The following is a 13,067-nucleotide window of genomic DNA, read 5'->3' on the forward strand; positions in this document are numbered from 1 at the left end:
GGGAGGAATGAAGGTTTGGGCATAATTCCTGCCTGCCAGAAGAAGGAGACAGATGGCCTGGGCACCATTTTGGTTGGGAAACTGAGTTCTGGGGTGTCATGGAATTAATTAGGGGTCCCTGGCCCTGTTCAGCCACAGGAGCTGTGACAGTGGGAGAGGGGGAAAGGCCTGGGTGCTGGGATGGGAGTGCACCAGAGCCTGGCAGCCACCACTATCACAAGTTGGGGCAGGTCTCAGTCTCCTCCCATTCCACTTCAAACGGGCAGCCCCAAGGCTGGGTGAGACAGCAGGGCTGGGCCACCCTTTGCAGTGACAGAGCAGTGACAGAGCGGTGACAGCAGCGCGGCCAGTCCCAGGTCACTGCCCAGCACCTGCCCCCCAGGACAAGGGCAGCCAGGGCAGATGGGACCCAGGGAAGGGTGCATGCCAGGGTCAGTGCCCAGTGCAAATGGGATGCAGGGGAGGGTGCTCCACAGGGACAGAGAACCATGGCAAGGGTCCAGATGCCCCCCGAAGCTGGTACTGGTGCAGCAAGCGTGAGGTGGCACCACCCTTGCCTCCTGCCACCCTCCACCCCCATCCCAGGCCAAGAGAGGTGGGAGCCAGGGCTGCGCCTTTACACACTCGCTTTATTGACCCCTTTGTACAAAACTGCTTTTCCCGCTTTATTTTACAAAGCCACCACCCACCCTCGGGAGGGCAGGGGGGGCAGAGGGGACCCCACAACCAGGGAGCACCTGGCTGCTGCTCACCCACCCCGTCTCACCTGTGCTGGGCCCGGGGGGCAGCAGTGGTGGGGTGAGCCCTGGCAGGGTAAACACTCCCCCTGAGCTGTGGGCAACTTGGGGGTGGGAGGGGATGGGATTGGGGGGCTTTAGCCCCAAAACTCGGCATCAAATCCCGCTGCCTCTAGCGCATCCTGCCTCGGTCCCTGTCCTGCCTCGGAGGAATAATAAATAGGCTCAGTGAGTAGGTAAGTTGGGTACTACATAAAGGGCTACAGCTTGATATATCCTCACTAGATAAGAGGGGGCGAGGGGTCCCAGGGCTCCTCGTGTACCCCCAGTGCCCTGTGCCAGGCCTAAGTGCTCGGGAGCCGGGGCTGGGGCTGCCCGGCTGGCGCAGGGTGGGGGCCACAGGGGGGACCCGGGGGGTGATGGGTCGAGGGGCTCTGGGACGGGGAGAGGGGCCCGAGGGGCAGCCCAGCCCCCCAGTGTGGGGAGGGAGCTCGGGTGGCTCAGCCACCCCCTGCCCGGGCTCCCACCGCTCGTGGTGCCAGCACCCTGCGGGGTGGGCACCCAGCGCAGACCCACGGTGTCCCCTTTGGTCACCACACCTGGCCAAGCTCCACGGATGCCCCGAGAGGGCCACGCTGTTCTCACGGGGCCGCAGAGCCCCCCTGTCCCATCCCTCCAGCTCAGAGCCCCCAGCGCCGGGTGCCAGGGGTCCCCCTCGGTGTCGTCGCGCCCGGGTCCGTGCGCAGCCCCGCTGAGCCCGGCTGCCCGGGGGTGGCCCGGGCCCTACAAGTACGTGTCCTCGCTCTCCCGGGAGCTCAGGCTCTCCTTGGACTGGTGGTGGGGGGAGACCTGGGGGTGCAGCAGCTCCCGGGTCGTGCCGGGTGCCCCATTGCCCTCGGCCCCGGGGCCGTTGGCAGGACTGGCCGGGCCCTTTTCCCGGCTCTTCTCCTTGCTCTTGCGGGCCTTGGGCACGGGGGCGGGCCCGGGGGAAACGATGATGGAGGGCACGGGCTCCAGCGCCTTGCGCGGCGCGGGCTCCGCCTCGCTGATGGCCTTGGCGCCGTGCAGGCGCGGGGGGGACTTGCACTGCAGCTCTCCGTGCGTCTCCCGCCACTTCTTCAGCTGGATCAGGTGCTCCCGCTCGATCTGACGCTCCGTCACCGGCAGCTCGATGACCTGCGGGGACACTTGTGCCATCAGCGACAGCGCCACCGGGGCTGGGTGTGGGATCCCCCTCAGGGCACAGGCCACTGCTAACCAAGCCTTTTGGGAGCTGCTGCCCATGCTCCACCCACCCAGGGACAGCCCAGTCTGGCCCCCCAGACCGCCCCCAGCACCTCACCTCCTGCACCAGGAAGGCCTCCTGCATGATTTTGGGGCTGAGGGCCCTCAGCCTCTCCATGGTCTCATACTGGCCCTGGCAGGATTTGAGCTTGTCCGAGGAGCCCAGGGTGTGTTTGAGCAGCACCAGGCCCACCCGGAAGATGATCTTCACTCCTGCAAGAGGAGACGTGAGGCAGTGAGCACCAGGCAGGACAGGGTGACACTGCCACCATGTCCCTCAAATGCTGTGGGGCAGCAGATCCAGTCCCACCAACAGTCAGGACATGCAAGAGGGAGAATTTGGGATGTACACACCTGCTAACCCCCAGGAACACAGCCCACCTCCACCCCAGGCATGTGGCTGCCCCAAACCTGCCCTGCTACAGGTCCCATGGCCGTGGGGAGTGCAGCCACCCCATGAGGAGGAGGATGAGGATGAGGATGGTGGGAGCTCCCACCTTCACAGAAGAACATGTCCCAGACGCGCAGCACGGAGCTCCAGGGCAGCGTGCGGGAGAAGGCGCACATGAACCACTCCGTCATGTACAGGATGGGGTCGATCTTCTGCTTGCTCAGGTGCTTGTAGGCCACAGGTGAGACCTTGTGCAGCAGGGAGAAGAGGATCTGTCCGTCCAGCTGGATGGCTTCCTGCAGGGACAGGGAGCAGCATCCCAGTGAGTACCCCAGCCCTGGATCAGCCCCCAGTGCCCCCCAGCAGGGGCAGCCAACCCTCTATACCTGATTTGAGCAGAGCTGTGTCCCATGGATGCTGCACTGAGACCCCCATCCCTGGATGTGAAATGCTTCAGGGAGCCTCAGCACAGCAGGGACACTCTGGGGATACCCAGCCCCTCCACAGACCCCTTTCTTTCCCCAGGGTGAGGAGCTGAAGAGTTTTTGGCCTGGAGATTCAGAATCATGGAATGGTTTGGAAGGGACATTAAAACTCATCACATTCCACCCAATTGCCATGTGGTACCTTCCATTGTCCCAGGGTGTCCCAGTGCCATCCAGCCTGGCCTTGGGCACTGCCAGGGATCCAGGGTGGGCACCCTGTGCCAGGGCCTGCCCACCCTGCCAGGGAACAATTCCCCATTCCCAATATCCCATCCATCCCTGCCCTCTGGCACTGGGAGCCATTCCCTGTGTCCTGTCCCTCCATCCCTTGTCCCCAGTCCCTCTCCAGCTCTCCTGGAGCCCCTTCAGGCCCTGCAAGGGGCTCTGAGCCCTCTCTGGAGCCTTCTCCTCTCCAGGTGAGCACCCCCAGCTCTCCCAGCCTGGCTCCAGAGCAGAGGGGCTCCATGGATTCCCCTAGACTTGCTCCAGCAGCTCCAGGTCCCTCCTGTGCTGGGCCAGCTCTGCAGGTGGGGCCTCACCTGAGCAGGGCAGAGGGACAGAATTCTCCCTCCCCTGCTGCCCACACTGGGGGCTCAGCCCAGGACACACGGCCAGGGCATGGCCAACCCTCACCCAGCAGCACCCCAAAGTCCTTCACCCCAGGGCTGCTCCTGATCCCTCCATCCCCAACCCAGATTGATCCTGGGGGTTGCCCCAACCCACATGCAGCACCCTGCAGGTCCCTGCCACTGCTGAAAGCACCATGAGGCCTTTACTCACCAGTTTCTCGCTGTAGTAGCCAGGGAGGTACTTCTCACAGATCTGCACCAGGCACCAGAACGCTTGCTGCAAGCCAAGGGACAGCAGGTGGGCACCCAGAGGACATCCCTGTGACCCCCTCCCTGCTCCCAGGGACCAGGGGAGAGGCTGGGGAGCAGCAGAGCACCCCTGGGGCACTGTGAGTAGCCCTGAGCCGGGCACCCCTCCCATCAGCACCCCCCAAGGGGCCCCACACCCCCCGGGAGGTGCCAGCTCTGTCCCGGAGCCGCGTGCCCGTACCTCAGCTGGCATGTGCATGAGCAGGACGGCGGCGATGGGCGCCTGGGCCTGGCAGTACCCCTCCTCTGGGCGGTACAGCGTGTACGCCTTCAGCACCCGGAACAGGTCCTGCTGCCTGCGGGGACACCGGGCACAGCTGGGCACGCGATGCGCACAGCTGGGCACGCACGGCACACACAGCTGGGCACACACAGCTGGGCACATGGCAGGCACAGCTGGGCACACACGGCACACACAGCTGGGCACACGGCACACACAGCTGGGCACACACGGCACACACAGCTGGGCACACATGGCACACACAGCACGCACAGCTGGGCACATGGCACACACAGCTGGGCACACACGGCACGCACAGCTGGGCACATGGCACACACAGCTGGGCACACACAGCTGGGCACACATGGCACACACAGCTGGGCACACAGCACACACAGCTGGGCACACACGGCACACACAGCTGGGCACACATGGCACACACAGCTGGGCACACGGCACACACAGCTGGGCACACACGGCACACACAGCAGGGCACACATGGCACGCACAGCTGGGCACACACGGCACACACAGCTGGGCACACATGGCACACACAGCTGGGCACACGGCACACACAGCTGGGCACACACGGCACACACAGCTGGGCACACATGGCACACACAGCTGGGCACACGGCACACACAGCTGGGCACACAGCATGCACAGCTGGGCACACTGGGCACGCACAGCTGGGCACATGGCACGCACAGCTGGGCACACATGGCACAGTCAGGCACACATGGCACACACAGCTGGGCACACACAGCTGGGCACACGGTACACACAGCTGGGCACACGGCACACACACACAGCTGGGCACACTGGGCACATGGCACAGTCAGGCACACACGGCACACACAGCTGGGCACACACGGCACACACAGCTGGGCACACAGCATGCACATGGCCCAGCAGCCTTCCCCGTGCATGCCAGGCTGAGCCTGGCTCAGTCCCTGGCTGGGATCCCTTTTCCACACAAGCCCAGGGCTGCAGGACACAGCAGAGCGCAGATCCTGCCTGGATCTGGGACTTGAGCCATGGACACAACCACCCTGCCCAGGGTGAGCCATGGACAGGCAGGGACCCAGCAGCAAGCACATTGGGAGCAGTATTTTCCTGGTGAAATAGAGGGCACAGGCTGCCACCTGCTCCCTCTGCCCTCCTGTCATGGCAATTCCCACCCCACTGGGTGTCAGAGCTGGCCTGAGCCATCCTGTTTTCAGCCAGTGGATGCTCTGTGACTGTGGGAGTATAGGGAGGACACTGGGCACATGAGTGTGGCTCCATGAGCTGGGACAGACAGTGCCCACCCCATCCATGGCTGCTGAGGGCTGGATCACATACCCATGGCCTCCACGTGAGACGAACATCTCATGGAAGGGGAACTGCCGGTGGAGATCCCGCTCGATCACATCCAGCCACTTCGGGTCTCCTGTGAGGAGGTCCAGCTCCTGGGGAGGGCAAGATTGGGGTGAGCAACACCCTTGACACCCCCCACAAGATTTCTGAGATGCCAACAAACACCCAAGCCCGAGCAGGAGCCACCCCAGCAGTGCCCCCTCCCCGGTGGTGCAGGAGGGTTCCCAGCAGGACTCACATCAAACTTGCCCATGTTCTGCTCCAGCTTGACCTTGCTCCCAGACAGGTACTGCCAGGCACGGCCCCGCAGCGAGGGCGGGATCCCCTTCTGGCAGCGCAGCCGGATCTGCAGGACAGACACACAGACACAGCGTCAGGGGAAACACTGAGTGTCCCGGGGCAAGGGGGCAGCCAGGCCAGCACCACGGCCACAGGCTGGTCCCCTGCTGATCCCAAACAAGGAGCAGTGTCCCTGAGCCCCTGGCATGCAGGGATGCCAGCTGGAATGGCAGTCAAGCCCCAGCAGCACGGGGGAGCTGCCAGAGGCCAGCAGAGGCTTTGTGGCTTGCAAACAGCTCCAAACAAGCCTGGCACTGCCTCAAAGGCAGATCCTGCTGGGAGCTGGAAAAGCAAACTCTGGAGTCAAGGTGGGGAGTGAGTGGCTCTGTCCCACATGGAAGCACTGAGGACACAGAGGAGGTTCCCCAGCCCCCAGTCCAGTCCCCCACACCCCTGTGGGGCCATGGAAAGCAGGGATGTGCACCCTGACAAGTGTCTCAGCCTTTCCACCTGCTCATCCTGGGCAGAAGGGCAGGTGTGGTTCTGTCTCCGTGCATGGCCAGATCCTGAGGCCCCTGGAGCCAGCTCCATGCCCACAGTTTCCTGTGCCCCTGGTTTCCCTGGCACTGGGCACCAGCCAGGACCAAAGTCCAGGCGAGGCAGTCGGTGCCTACCCTGCGTGGGGAGCTGAGCCAGCTTAGCCCTGGTGCTGCCTGCACCAGCAGGGACCAAAACAGAGCCCCCAAAATCCCACTGCAACTCCTCATCACAGCAGCAGCCCCAAATCACACAGTGATGGAATGGTTTGGGTTGGCAGGGACATTAAAGACCATCTCATTCCATGGGCAGGGTCACCTTCCACTATCCCAGGGTACTCCAAGCCCTGTCCAGCCTAGCTTTGGATACTGCCAGGGGCAGCCCCAGCTGCTCTGGGCACCCTGTGCCAGGGCCTGCCCACCCTGCCAGGGAACAATTTCCAATTCCCAATATCCCACCCATCCCTGCCCTCTGGCACTGGGAGCCATTCCCTGTGTCCTGTCCCTCCATCCCTGTCCCCAGTCCCTCTCCAGCTCTCCTGGAGCCCCTTCAGGCCCTGCAAGGGGCTCTGAGCTCTCCCTGGAGCCTTCTCCTCTCCAGGTGAGCACCCCAGCTCTCCCAGCCTGGCTCCAGCCCTCAGAGCATCTCTGGTGCCTCCTCTGGACTCTCTCCAGCAGCTCCACAGCCTTATGTGTCCTTTTCCCCACAGTCCTCAGCCAGGGTATGCAGCAAGGTGGGCCCCACAAGCCCAGTCACCCCCCACAACACCCTGCAAACCCCAGCACAGCCTCCCCTCCTCATGTCCCTGCTCGGGTGGCACATGCCAGCTGTGCCAGAGCTCTGAGAGCAGTGGCCAACAGCTCCCAAATCCTCTCCTGCCTGCCCAGGGCTGTGTTTCCCTGCTTGCTGGAGCAGCTGAGGAGCAGGTGGCTGTTTCCAAGCACAGCACCATCACCTCCCCAGGGGGTTTGCTGCTCCCTCAGTGGTTGTTTCACGGGCAGGTCCCTTTGTGCTGGCAGGAAACACAGCGGACGATGCCCAGGGCTGCTGTGGGCAGCTCCATGGCTGCTGACAGCTCCCATTTCCAGCCAGCTCCCCTTCCTGCTGACTGAGCTGCCAGGAAGGAAACTGCCTCGCTGGGTTTTGCTTGGGCAGCCCCTCCAGCTGGCTGGGCCAGCGCTGCCAGGGCTGAGCAGCTCATCCCCTTGGACCCACGTGGGGTGCTGCCATCACCCCCACGATCCCACTGTGATCTGGAGTGTGTCTGGGCTGAGGGAGGCTGAAAGCAAGGTGAAGCTGGAGCGCTGCCCGGGCTGGGAGAGCAGTGGGAGCTGCCCACCCACACGTCTGCCCTGCTCCCAGCACGCGGTGCTGGCACAGTGCAGCTCCAGGAGGGATGTGGGGTCAGGCTCTGCTGGGATCAGGGCCAGGCAGGGAGCGTTTGGGGTGCTGGAGCAGTGCAGGTGTGAGCAAGCCCGGCGGGAGCTGGCCCAGGGATCCACGGGCTGCCTGCCAACCCAGTGAGGCAGCCAGAAAAGTGCTGGGGTTTTTCACAGGCTCAGGGAGCTCCCCCAGAGCAGCAGGGACCTGCACCAAGCAGGCTCCTGCCAGACCAAGGATAGTTGACAGCATCCAAGGCCAGGCCTGGCAGCCTTCCCTGAGCAGCCCCAGGGATACAGGCACAGAGCAGCATTCCAGAGCAGCCTCTCCAAAGCTCCAGGCATGGATTTTTGCTGCAGGACAGACCATACAGCACATCAGCCCCATGGAGACTCCCAGAGGCTTGGCCCAAGCACAAGGGAGCTGCTGTGCCAGCTGGAGCCCTCTGCCCATCCCAGAGGGCACTCTGTGGCACACGGCTGGAGGGTGGCAGAAATTGCCCGTGGAACAAAGCACCCACCTGCCGTGGCCCAGAAATCTCTCCCAAATCCCTTACGAGCAGCCAAGAAACAGATGAGGGATTCCAGTGTCATTCACCAGCAGGGACAGCACTCTGGCACACTGAGGAGACTCTGCCAGCATGGGGAGGAGGATGAGGAGAAGGCCCTTTGGCCACTCTCTGGCACTGCTGTCCCATGCCAGCAGCCTCACTGCTCCCAGCAGACACACAGCAGCAACCCTGGACTTGCTGCATCCCAATTCCTGCCTCATCTGCAGGCTCAGGGACCAGGGAGCCCAGCAAACCAAGCCACAGAGCCAGCACACCAGGAGTCTCCCAGGGACCCCCGTTTGCAGACCAATGTCACGCGCGTCAGACTCAAACATTTCCTACACCGAGCTTTTTTTGGTCTGCAAGATGCTCAGAACAGAAGTTTCCATGAGCAAACAATTCCCATGGCTGCCTGCAGGCAGCCAAAGGCGGCCTAGGAAGGCTCCAGCCCGGCAGGGAAGAGCTGGAGGCAGAAGTGGGCTCCAAGTTCCAGTTTCCAAGGGCAGTGAACAGCCCATTCAAGCCAACAGCATCACCCAAAGGCACACAGATGCCTCTCTGCAGGGAACCAGTGACACCAGGCTGCCCCAAAGGGACACTGCTGCGCCTGGCTGTCCCTCACTGCCACCTCTCAGAGGTGACATGGCTGTCACTTACCTTCTTGTGTTTCTTGGCCATCCACTTGTCCCAGTTGTTGAGCATATCCAGCCACTTGGACTCCCGCTGCCGCAGCACCTCCAAGGGCACCTCCTCCAGCCTGTGGGACCGGGAGGAAGAGGCCGGTCAGCGGGTGCTGGCCCTCCCCATGGCGCTGACCCTCTGGCCTCCCGAGCACCCTGGGTGCCCCCCGTGCCCAGGTGGCTGCACCCCTCAGGGCACAGGGCTCAGGGCACGCTCGCAGCTGCCGGAAGCGCTCGCCACCCGTGAGTGCAGTCGCTGCAGCAGCAGAGCAGCTCAAAGCTCTCGGGAGCGGCTGCACCGCACGCAGCACGTGCTGCAGCATCCCCAGGGACACGGCAGGAAGGTGAAGCACGAGCAAGACCTGATCCCTGTGGCAGGCCCAGCTGCACACGGAGAGGGCCGGGGCCGTGAGCACCGTGTCACTCACACAGCCCCGGCCACGCCGCGCTCCCAACGCCTGGCGCTGCTCCAGGCCCGGCGCCGAGCCCGAGCAGGGTCCCTGAGGAGGGAGGGGAGTGTTTTCCAGAAACGGCTCAGTCTAGCCAGGGAATCCGACTTAACCCTGCTGAGGCAGGGGGATGCTGGGGGGATGCTGGGGGGATGCTGAAGCCGGCACTGCAGCCTCCAACCCCCCGTGGCACCACATCTGTGCAGAGATGGGTGACAGGCAGGCCCAGGCAGGGACACCCAAGGAGAGCAGACGCTCCTCCAAGCCATCAGTGCAGACTCAACGCCTTCCCAGGCTCTGCTCCACACTGTCCTGTGGCCACGCCAACCTCAGGAAGAGTCAGATCCTTCCTGAGGACCCGAGGCCAGCGGCCTGGTGCTGAGCATCCTCCAGCAGCCAGCCCCACCACAGGACATGCAGGCCCTGCCTCCTCCCTCCCTCCCTCCACATGCCGAGCCGGAAAGCTGCGGCAGGGTGAGCCCAGGGCCGCATCCAGCTGGCAGCGCTGCCCCGCGCCCTGCCCAGCCCTTCCAGCCCAGTCCCACCCACCGCAGCGGGTCGGACGGGGCGAGCGCGATTGTTCCGAGAGCAAACCCGCTCCCAAAGGATCTGCTTAGCTTGGCTCCCCACCCTCCCCGGCACGGCCAGGCATGGCCGGCAGCTCCCCAGCCCGGCACGGGGATGGAGGCAGCGCTGGCCTCCAGCCGGGGCTCCGCGAGGCGTGGGAAGCTCGGGACGCTGGATGCAGGAGCTGGCTGCGGGCCGGCTGGAGCTCTGCCAGCACAGACTGGAAGCTGCTCCCAGCTGATGGCTGCTTGGCAGCGGGCAGGGAGCGAGGACCGGCTGCGTTTCATATGGCCCGGGCGGGAGGGTGGGGGCACTCCAGGCGGGGAAGTGACGGGATGCCCTGTGCTGGGAATGCGCTGCTCTGCATCCACGCCGGGTGACATCCCCACAGCTCGGCCCTTCGCGGTGCCCTCACACCCTCCACGGACGCTCGGATACCCTGCCTGCCCTTCCTGTGCAAACCCAACTCCGGCAGCCACAGCAGGAGGGCACACATTCCCCTTCATCCCCGCCTGGACAGACAGTGAACCAATAAAGGAGCAGGGCAGGATTGGGCCCCAGCACATCTGCGGGGTGCTGCAGGAGCCTCAGTCCCCAGTGACTGTCAGCACCCTTGGGAGCAGCCACTGGCCTCCAGCACCACGGCCTTCATGCAGAGCTGCTGCTGCAGGGACAGGGACACCCACCCCAGGGACAGGCACAGGAATGACAGCCAGGACAAGTGTCCCCTAAATGTGGTGTGTGCTCAGGACAGGGTGCAGCACCACGGGAAGGAGAGGCCACACCACTCCCGCAGCGCCGAGGGATAAGGTTTATCACCCGGAGTGATGCACCTTGCCCAGCGCCAACATTCCAACCTCCAGCACCTTTTCACCCCACAGACCCACCCAGAAACACCCACAGGCCACGGGGGGTGAACACTGCTCCTCACAGACAGGGAAACGGAGGCACGGCTGGCACCGGAGCACTCAGGTGGGCAAAGCCCAGGGAGTGTGCTCCAGGCAGTGCCCGGGCTGCCACGCGCTGCTCCCACTGCCACCCCGACTTTCTCTGGGCGGTGCTGTGAAAGCAGGGCCAGGAAGGCAAACGCCAAACACGCTGCCGAACCAGCTCGACAGCAACAGCACATTCCTGGGTGTCAGCACCGCCCTGGGGCCCAGCGCCTCGGGTTAGCCTCACTTCCTCCGAGGGTTTCCTCCGGCAGAGCGGGGTGACCATGGTGCCCAGCACTGCCAACAAGGGCTCCTTGCAAAGACACCACGGCCTGGCCTCCTTGGCTTGACAGAGGCCAAAAGTCCACGGGAATCACTGCCTGGAGCTGACCAGACACTGACCTCGTGTGCTGGCAGCTCCCGATCCCAAATGGGGTGGACACCACTTCCCAGCCATTCGCCCTCTTCAGAGGCAGATGGGACAGCTGGAACAGCTTTTGGGGCTCTTCACACAGCCATCACAGCATCATGGAATGGTTTGGGGTGGAAGGGACCTTAAAGCTCATCCAATGCCACCCCTGCCCTGGGCAGGAACACCTTCCACTGTCCCAGGGCGCTCCAAGTCCCATCCAGCCTGGCCTTGGGCACTGCCAGGGATCCAGGGGCAGCCCCAGCTGCTCTGGGCACCCTGTGCCAGGGCCCCAGCACCCTCAAACAGAACGATTTCTCCCAGATATCCTATCTAACCCTGCCTTCTGACAGAAGGAAACCATTCCTCCTTATCCTGTCACTCCAGGTCCTTGCCCAAAGGCAGGAGTCCAGCTTCCCTTGCAGCCCCTTTAGGCACTAGAACGGGTTCTAAGCTCTGCTCGGAGCCTTCTCTCCTCCAGGCTGAACACCCGCAGGTCCAGCCCGGCTCCCTTGTTCACATCCCGGCTGCTGCGGCCTCCGCCGCGGGCACGAGCGATGCCTGACAGCGGTCCCAGCCGTGCCGGCGGCCCCGCGCCCAGCCCGGGGGCGGCGGGGACAAACCCCCCGGGGCGGGGAGAGCCGCGGCCGGCCCGGCCCAGCCCCAGGCCCGGCCCTGCGGGGGCCGAGCGGCCGGAGCCGACTGGGCCGGGCCTGGGGCGGCTCCTCTGCGCCTCGGTGCCCCAGTGTCCCCCCGGCCCCTCACGGCCCCGGCCCCGGCCCCGGCCCCCCCTCATGGTCCCCCCTCACGGCCCCACTCACGTCCCCTCAGCGCCGCGGCTGCCCACGATGAAGCCGAACTTATCGACGCGCCGCTCCTCGGGGTCGCCGCCGTTGATCTCGGAGTCGGAGCCGAGCGAGCTAAGCTCATCGCCGCCAGGGTCGGCGAGGCTCTCGCGGGTGCCCGCCAGGCTGCGCCCGCCGGGCGAGCTGGGCCCGCCGCCCCCGCGGCTCTTGGCCATGGCGGCGCCTCAGCGGCGGCGCGGCCGCTCCGCCATGCCGGGACACGGCGGCGGCCACGCCCCGCCTCGGCCACGCCCCTCCCTGCACCGCCATTGGGCGGGAGCAGAGACTCGGCCAATCAACTGCCGGGATTGTGGGAAGGAAAGCCCGCCCCCGAAGCTGATTGGTCGAGAGGACGAGGAGAGCTGTCCGTCAAGTGCCGGCGGGTGTCGGTGAGGGGCGGGGCTCCGTGCGCCGGCAGTGGGGCAGCGCTGGGGCGGGAGGCGCTGGGACCAGTACGGGACATAACGGGACGGACTGGGACCAGTACGAGACATAACGGGACGGACTGGGACCAGTACGAGACATAACGGGAGGCACTGGGACCAGTACAGGACATAAGGGGACGGACTGGGACCAGTACGAGACATAACGGGAGGGACTGGGACCAGTACAGGACATAACGGGACGGACTGGGACCAGTACGAGACATAACGGGAGGGACTGGGACCAGTACAGGACATAACGGGAGGGACTGGGACCAGTACGAGACATAACGGGCCGGATTGGAACCAGTATGAGACATAACAGGATGGACTGGGACCAGTATGAGACATAATGGAGCTGTACTGGGACCAGTATGAGACATAACAGGCTGGATTGGAACCAGTTTGAGACATAATTGGATGGACTGGGACCAGTATGAGACTTAACAAGGATGTATTGGGACCAGTATGAGACATAATGGAGCTGTACTGGAACCAGTATGAATAGAACGGGATGGACTGGGACCAGTATGAGACAGAACTGGGCTGTACTGGGTTCTGCATGAGATATAATGAGCTCTGCTGAGGCCAGTATGAGCCATAATGAGCTGTACTGGGACCAGTACGGGCCATAACACACCATACTGGGATTGATATGAGATA

General features: G+C 64.1%; 1 protein-coding gene across 1 annotated transcript; it reads right to left on the bottom strand.

Annotated features, from left to right (window-relative positions):
• Positions 1 to 609: 609 nt before the first annotated feature.
• TBC1D10A (TBC1 domain family member 10A) lies at positions 610 to 12,158 on the bottom strand. Its single transcript, XM_058036789.1, has 9 exons — positions 11,959 to 12,158; positions 8,758 to 8,857; positions 5,593 to 5,700; positions 5,340 to 5,446; positions 3,957 to 4,071; positions 3,678 to 3,743; positions 2,519 to 2,708; positions 2,080 to 2,234; positions 610 to 1,913 (listed from the first exon to the last, which is right to left on the bottom strand). Exons 1-9 carry the CDS (start codon positions 12,156 to 12,158, stop codon positions 1,521 to 1,523), a joined length of 1,434 nt encoding a protein of 477 aa, XP_057892772.1. The 3' UTR covers positions 610 to 1,520.
• Between the last annotated feature and the right edge of the window lie 909 nt (positions 12,159 to 13,067).

This window comes from Melospiza georgiana, chromosome 18 (assembly GCF_028018845.1).
Source record: "Melospiza georgiana isolate bMelGeo1 chromosome 18, bMelGeo1.pri, whole genome shotgun sequence".
Classification (NCBI taxonomy): Eukaryota; Metazoa; Chordata; class Aves; order Passeriformes; family Passerellidae; genus Melospiza; species Melospiza georgiana.